The sequence below is a fragment of the Pteropus vampyrus genome, unplaced genomic scaffold, assembly GCF_000151845.1.
Source record: "Pteropus vampyrus isolate Shadow unplaced genomic scaffold, Pvam_2.0 Scaffold1, whole genome shotgun sequence".
Classification (NCBI taxonomy): Eukaryota; Metazoa; Chordata; class Mammalia; order Chiroptera; family Pteropodidae; genus Pteropus; species Pteropus vampyrus.
In genome coordinates, this window is record NW_011888782.1 from 33113415 (window position 1) to 33121653 (window position 8239).

General features: G+C 33.6%; 1 protein-coding gene and 1 pseudogene across 1 annotated transcript in view; both read right to left on the reverse strand.

Moving 5' to 3' along the window:
* Nucleotides 1–8239, reverse strand: part of CD96 (CD96 molecule) — a 106211-nt gene that overhangs the window by 4178 nt on the left and 93794 nt on the right. Inside the window, exons 11-12 of the mRNA XM_011381574.2 lie at nucleotides 2988–3050; nucleotides 2113–2202 (exon numbers count right to left, since the gene is read on the reverse strand). Coding sequence (XP_011379876.1) covers nucleotides 2113–2202; nucleotides 2988–3050 — 153 coding nt within the window. The remainder of the gene's footprint in view (nucleotides 1–2112; nucleotides 2203–2987; nucleotides 3051–8239) is intronic.
* LOC105288448 lies at nucleotides 5175–6254 on the reverse strand (annotated as a pseudogene).

An 8239-nucleotide genomic window follows, 5' to 3' on the forward strand; every position in this document is an offset into this window, starting at 1 on the left:
TCATTAACTTTTGAACACCAGGTGAAACTTCATGAATCAAAGACTTTCAAATATTTGGATTCTAGACCAGAAACAATATAATACTATATTCTGGATGCTTTTACTTTTTCTCTAACATGAAGAAAGAGTTAAGAAAATTAACTCTCCTAAGAAATAAGATTGGTTCTAAGATTGTCTGGCAGAAAATAAAAGGGACTGTTAATAATTACATAGTTACTTAACTTTTTCCTTTTCAAAAATATTTTATAATCATGTTAAAATTCAAAGAGCACAGAAATATAAAACTATAATGAAAAAGAAGTGTCCTTACTACTTCAGGTGCTAGTTACCTACACAAGCGGCCGTAACTTTCAATAGTTAATTATATAATACCAGAAATTTTCTGTGCATACATAAACTTATATACATATCATGAATATATATCCCTTTTATTACAAATGGAGGCACACTATACATACTGTCCTGTCCCTTGGCTTTTTTCTCTTATAAAATGTTCTTGGAATATTTTCTAAAGAAGTATATAGAGATTTACCTCATTCGATTAAGTGACTGGCTAGTTTCCCAGTGTATGGATCTATCATAGTTCATTTAATTGATTTCTTAATATTAGGTGGTTAAATTGTTTCCAGGCTTTCGTTATTTCTGACAACATTCCAGTAAAATTTCTTATAGATTACAAATAGATCTTTAGCTCTTTAGATTTCATAGATCATTTGGGCCAAATGTGTATTTTTATATCAGAATTACCTGGATTGATTTTCTTTTATAGTTTCAACTACATTATAAACTGCTTGTAGGTAGAGACTAAGGTTTTTAATTTCTTTTAGTGCCTAGATTTGCTACATTGCTTTTTATACAGCAAAGTTTAAAAGAAAAATCGTACACGTCTAAAAAACTGGATTTAAAACATTAGTTAGCAAATCTTTTCTATGTTTACATAGTTTGAACTGCAGCCATGTGATGTGGTCATGTTAACAGTGGTTATCAGTGTGGAAGATTTTTCTTTTTACAACACACATACACTGAAGGTACCCTGGAAACTCATGTAGTTCTATAATATATAACCATATGAGATTATGTATTGACAAGTGGCTAGAGAGTACATAGTAATTCAAATCATTAGAGTATCGCAATCACAAAATAAACAATCATACAGATGGTCAAGTCAGGACTACATAAAGTTCCATTTTAGTTGAGTCAACTTTATTAGTAATATGGTGGGATATAACATTTGCCCCCAAAGTTTTAGAGAAATAGAAGGACAAAAGTTATTAAATGGGTGTTATATCAATGTTTACAAATTTTCTCCCAACTAAATATAGAAAGGGAGACCACTGACTTCAGGAATGTCTTAATGTAGAAGCAGAGCTCCAATCTTGCCCTATCTCTAAAGTAGGCAGTTCTCGAAGGCACTAATGTCTTAAAGAGATATTGGTAGGATATCAGTTTGCAATTCTGTTGACACGTTGTATACAGGATGATGCTCTAATAATCTGAGGACCTCATGACCTTCAATATGAAGTAAGCTGAGTACCCAAGTGAAGTGTTAATCCATCAAGTGAGTATATCTTGAAGTGAAAGAGTTGATTATGCATCTGAATTTACAATCAAGACCAGCATTGGGAGGGTCCTAACTTTATTGAGTCCTTTGCTCTCTTATGATACAAAACAAGAGATTACATTTAGCACTGATAAAATTTTATTAGTTGAATTATAGGAATTCTCTTTGTTCTAGTGATCTCTTTCTTGCCTCAGACTACATTTTTACAAGATTGAAATTCTTCTCACTACTTTTTACTTGGTTAATTTCTATTCTTTTTTTTTTTGTATTTTAATTTAAATTTATTCTCAGAGAACCCTTTCTTGTTCCCTAATTAAAAATAGATTTTTTCTATTAGACTTTGACAACACCTTGTACTATATCATAGCATTTTGAAAATTTAATTGTATGATTACTTATTTACTGTATATTATCTCTAATAGATTATAATCTTCAGGAGGCCAGTGTATACTAAATATCTAGCATAGTGCGTGGCAAGTGGTACACAATCTAAATATTTGTTGAGTGAGTAAAACATAAAATCCAAAAAAAATAAATGGCAAATGACTTACCAGTGATATGGATCTGAATATTTTCAGTAGATCCATTGGCAGTTGTGAGAATACTTGACAATGCTTTGGATGTGCTGGTGAAGACATCACCTAGGTATACAAAGGGGATATCTAAACTAATCCTAATAGTTATCTCAACCTGAAAAAATGATGGAAAATCATGATTGGATTTCACCTGCTATTAGGAAGAGCTCAATTTGAATGGCTCAAAGACTCCTAAAAAAATGTGTAGAGTTTACTAAGGACAATTTACAGCAAGGTTAGGATCCTAAGATCTGTTTAATGGCTACCAAAGAAGTAAAACTTCCTATTGGTTTATAGAAAAAAGAGAAAGTGTTCAGCATAAACAGCAAAATGATATCTGCTAAAAAAATCTCCATGAGAAATTTAAGTAGTTATGGGAAAATGTCTTAAGTTGCAGTCATGGAAAGATGAGGCATACCCCTATTTTTCAGGGTATCAGAGGTCCAGCCAATCAAAACAGTGATTCTCCCCACTCTAATGTGCTTGAAAAAGCCAATAAAAAAATCCGTTTCAATATTTGAGTAGATAAATAAATCCATGTTGACAAATCATTCCATTTTCCAATGGAAAAATAAAACTTAAAATGCATTTTTAATGAATTCGATTGGCCAAAACAGCTGTTATATAAATTTAATTTTGAAATAAAATAGAGAAAAATCTAAAACTTGGTTTCTATCTTCTTTGAGTGACTTGGAAAGATATTGGTTTCATTCATTGTTATTTTCATCATCAAAATGCACTTTTAAATACTTATCTGAGATTGGCTTCTTATCAAATATTACTCTTTTATCTCTGCCCAGATGGAGCAGACCACTGCCTTCCCTGACCCTAAATCTTCCCCAAATACTCACCATGAAGTGTTGAGCCTACGTTTGAGGGGAATGGACTGTACATTTCACTGGGCATCCATGAAGCTGAAAAAGGAAGCACATATTAGAAGAATTGATTTGTATAAGACTAGTTATTTTCTCTTCTAGACCTTTAATTGAATCTAATAATTATTAAAAATAAATACAAATGAACATTTAAAGCAAGATAATTGAACTATTCAAAGCACACATTAGAATGTCCCAAAATAAAGTGGGAGTTGGAGGTACGCTTGTGGTTCAGACATCACTAATTGGGAAGGTTTTGATTATAGCCACTTAGAAGAAAGAAGAAGGAATGAAGGGAAAATGCTAGGAGAGATTCTTCCAACCACAGAGAATGTGTTGTGAATATTCTCATGTTCATCCCATAGATGATTTAAAACAATAAGAAAGAATGAAAGCCCTGGTGTATAATGGTGGCCTTTGGTCATTAAAAGGTGCCAATAGGACTGTGAAGACCTTGGTAGAACATGCGCAAGTAAACAAAGTAGTTTATATTTGTGTGTAAGCTGACATTCCTGTTCAACTGTGGAAACTGAACTGTGTCAAAAGAGAATTATCAGACCCCTATGGCCACAGGTCTATTAGCTGCTGGGTAAGTCTTTTTGATGCATTTGGAGGCAAAACATCCCCATGAGCGGATGGCAGCCAACTTGGGCGACACATATGGCTTTTGAAATTGATTTATAAGCTCATTTTGTTTAGTTCCTCATCTCTGCCAAGAAAAATCCACTTCTTGGCCAAACTCCACATATCTGTATTTGGTAATAGGCCTATAATGTGATATAAAGTAAAATAACTATAGTAGTACATGAGTAGTATGCTCATTTATTTAATATATTAGCATGAATAATTTTCCAAGCTAAGTGCTTTCTTGTGTGTCCAGACCAAACAAATAAGCAAAACCAAAATGAAATAAAAGAAACATTAAAAAAAACCTTTTGTCCTCCCCTTTCTTAGTTTCCCCATGAAAGCCAAGAGCAGTTGCATTCAGACAAAGTATATCAATGCTTTCTAGGGATTGCTCACAGGGCAACCTGTCATAGCTACTTCCACGTGGAGTTACCCAACAGATAAGGTTGGTTTTGTGAACAGCTATTTTGAGTTCAATTAGGCCAAGGAGGTGTTCTTATCTTCAATATAATTTTTCTAACCCTGCATCTGTGATTTCTACCATTTTTTTATTTTAGATGGAATACCAGGGTCTATAGATGTTGATGGAGTATTTTTCTAATGATCGTTTTTAATGATTAAGCCATTAAGTCAGGAATTTGATTGACAAAGAGAAACAACTATAAAAATAAATTGGGAACATGCCTGGATTCAGGTAAAATTATGAAGAAGGTAGTTTGTTCTGGATAACTTTACAGGTTTATTTGCCCAATATTGTATCTCCCTTTCTTCCTACTTTTAGAGTTTTATGCCTTTACATCTTATCTCTTTCAATTTTATTTGTAAGAAAGAAAAGTATAAATTAATTTATGCTAAGATATAAGTGGTTGAACAAGTGCTATCCCTTTGAGCAAAATGGGTATTAAGAAAATAGATTTTCCATTTCATATTTATCAGCAGGTCAATAAAAAACATTTAGCAATGATCGATTACATGCGGACACCAACAGTTTGTTGTTGTTGTTGTTTACCATATACAGAGTGCCAGTCTTTTCTGGTCAATATTGATTCTCTCCAAATAAAATAACAAAGCATAACACAGTTTCAGGAGATAGGGACACCATCAGCATGCCCCATTCAAATTACAAAAACGGCAGTACTTAAAATCGTGGAAATTATTTGACCATTTTATAAAAGTTATTTTTAGATTGTGAGGAATTTTTCAAGTGTAAAAAAGGAACCTCAAAAATGCGTGATAGAATTAAACTACAAAAATCTATTTTGGAAAAGTAGGGGATTACTTTTTCTAATTTTGGTCTTAAGATTTCTCTTTTAACTTTGTTTAAAAAATACAGTGGGGGAATGCATTGACAAAAGTGAAGAACTTCCAGTTGATAGATTCGATATGTTTGAAAATACCTGAGTAATTTAAAGGAAAAATTTCAAGAGCAAGAATAAGAGTTTATTATAAATAAGAGTTTTTCAGCAAGACGAAGAGATGAACAATTCTTGCATCAATTGCTCCCACAGGAGGGAGGTCTTCCTGAAGAATGATTGTTTATAGAATCATCAGTAAAATAGAGTTGGCTACCTCCAATGATTCATCTTTCACTAAAACAATACTTTTCTAAAAGTTTCTACATTCTATTATTTAAAAATCCAATTTTTAGAATACATTCCACATGGATTACTCTATCTGCCATTTTTAAGTCTCCTTGAGAGTCTCAGCAGAATTGTGTTGCTATTGTCTTTTAATTTATTGAAACAGTCTATGGTCTTCAAGGCATCATCATGTTTGTTAAATACAAGAGTTAAATCTCCTTTAAATCCTTTGAGCACCCGTTTTCATCAAAATCCACGAATGAACACAACTTTGACATTTGGGTGGTAAACACCAACTTTATGGATAACCTCTTCTAGTGTATCACTAACATCAACCGAAAATATAAACAGAGGGGTACTATGTTGTTGGAGTTTCTCAGATAAATTCTTATATCCTCTCTTGAGCATAACCTTGGTTTCTTCCATGGTTTCTGTAAATTTAACTTTTGGTAAAGCTTGTTCAGCAAGGAAACGATGTGACTTAGCCTATCATTCCACCATAAGAGGGTATTCTATGGTAAAAATAGGATCAGCTTCAATAGCATAGTAGTTTTCATTTGTTTGCAATAACTTCTTTAGACATCCATCTATAACCAGTCTATAATATTATGACATATTAGAAATCTTTTCTTTTTGTAGGAAAATCTTCTTAGTTTCATATCAATATCTGTGATTATCTGAAGTTCAGCAGCTCCTCTTTTCATGAAACCACAGATAACTTCTTTATTCTTGTTGCAAACTGAATCTCTCTGAAATTCTGGCATAATTATTATATTTCCAGAACTTTTCTTGGTTTTCCAATCTTCATTATGTCACTCTAAATTTTCTGTCCTTGATTTTGTCCTAGGATGACATAGGTGGCAAGCAATATCTATAGATACAGAGATCTCAGTGACCTTGGTCTTCTGCTCCATTTTCCTCTTCGAGGTGAATATGGACTGGGCCAGCACTACTTCTTCTACCAGACATACATGCTGGCATTAGCTACAGTGTCTACTCTTGCCATGATCATCTAGTCCATAGATGGTACCCTCATGTTCTTCCTGACCATGAAGATGGCACTCATGGGCTTTTGAAGTGTGAGGCTTATGTGTTAGCTGTGGAGAAGCCCCCCAAAGTTGATATTTTAACAAAAGATAGAATTTTAAATCAGAGAAATAAATTTTTAATTTGAGACTGACCTAATCAGGAACTGGGTGACAGAATGGGAGAAAAGCATTTTAGAGAAAAGGAAAATGGATTAAGGTGTAATATGAGACATATATGATTTTAGAATTCGGGGACAAGTGTGGTGACTTTAGAGAATCGGTATCCCAGCCAACAGGGAACAGAAAGACAAGATTCTCATGCAGACTGAAATAGGAGCTGTGGGTTCTCTCATTGCTATGTCCCTGCTATTGAACCTCAGTCCCTCAACTTTAGCCATTCTTTAACCCCTGCTTATGGAAAGTAGAAGGGTTCTTACGAAATTAATAGGCACAGCTGCCAAAAGCCTGAGGAGAACCAGACAGGACCAGGGACCAGATAAGTAATGTGTCTTTAAGATTTAAAAAGAGCATGTAAAATTTGAAGGATAATAAATACATGGTCAAAGAACAGAATAAGACCCCATATGAGGTCAATAAGAGGTTCTCTGAGTCCCAGGTGTATGTGTATACTGATAATAAGTTTGTTGATTTTGGTAATGGGGCAAGTTTGAGGCATAGGGGCCCATGGAAATTCATATTGTTTTTCTACTTGTCCAACTTAGACAGAATGACTTATTAAATGTGGCTTTAGGCTCCAGTGGACCAGATGAATGATAGGGAAAAACAGAATGAAAAAATCAATTAAGCTTCAATTTTCTACTTCATGGCCTGATCATCTGAGTGTCAGGGTGAAAATATGTCCCTGGATATTATTAACTTTATAAATTTTGAGCATTTATTTGATCAGATTTGGCATCCCCATTCCAAAGGTGGGTAGTTAAAGTAAAATAAACATTTCTGTTCCAGACTGTGGGAAACTTAATAGCTGAACTATGATTAGATTCCAATATTCTTAAATCCCAGCTTAGATCTCTTTAAGTAGATAAAATGACAAAAAATACATTAAAACATATATTTATAAATTTAGTGTACATGCAATGCACTCAGAACCTTCTGGAGACATTCAAATATATATGAGCTACACAAAATGCATATATGAACAAATATATAACATGTTCGTAAACAGCACTTGCACTTCTGAGTATTTATCCAAAGGAAATCAAAACACTAATTCATAAAGATCTACGTAGCCCTTCATTCCTGGCAGTGCTTTTCACAACAGCCAAGATATGGAAGCAACCTAAATGCCCATCAACAGAAGATTGGATAAAAAAATTATGGTACATATATACAATGAAATATTACTCAGCCATAAAAAAATGAAATCCTACCATTTACGATGACATGGATGGAACTAGAGGTTATTATGCTGAGTAAAATAAGTCAGACAGAGAAAGATAAATACCATATGATCTCACTTAGATGCAGAATCTAAGGAACAAAAAGAAGAAACTGAACGAAAACAGATGCACAGATACAGAGGACATTCTGATGATGGCCAGAGGAGAGTGGCTGTGGGAGGCTGGGACAAAAAAAGTAAAGAGTTAAGTTAGGTACAAATTAGTAGTTAAAAAATAGTCACAGGGATGTAGAGTAGAGTATAGGGAATATCATCGATAGTATTGTAATGGCTATGTGTAGAGCCGAATGGGTGTTAGAATAATCAGGGGGATCATCTCATAAACTATATAAATGTCTAACCAATGTACTGTAAACCTGAAACTAATAAAAAAAAATAGCAAGGGCACTAAAAACACTGCTAGTGGGCTTATTTCACCAGAAATCAGCCCATTATCACTCTTTTTCTGTTTCTGAATATTTCATAAATCTATTAAACATACTGAAAGAAAAAAAATCCCATTGTCAATGCCTGTCCCGAGCTTTATCAAATGCATCACCTAATACTGGATGTCACATTGCAGTCTAATCCAAC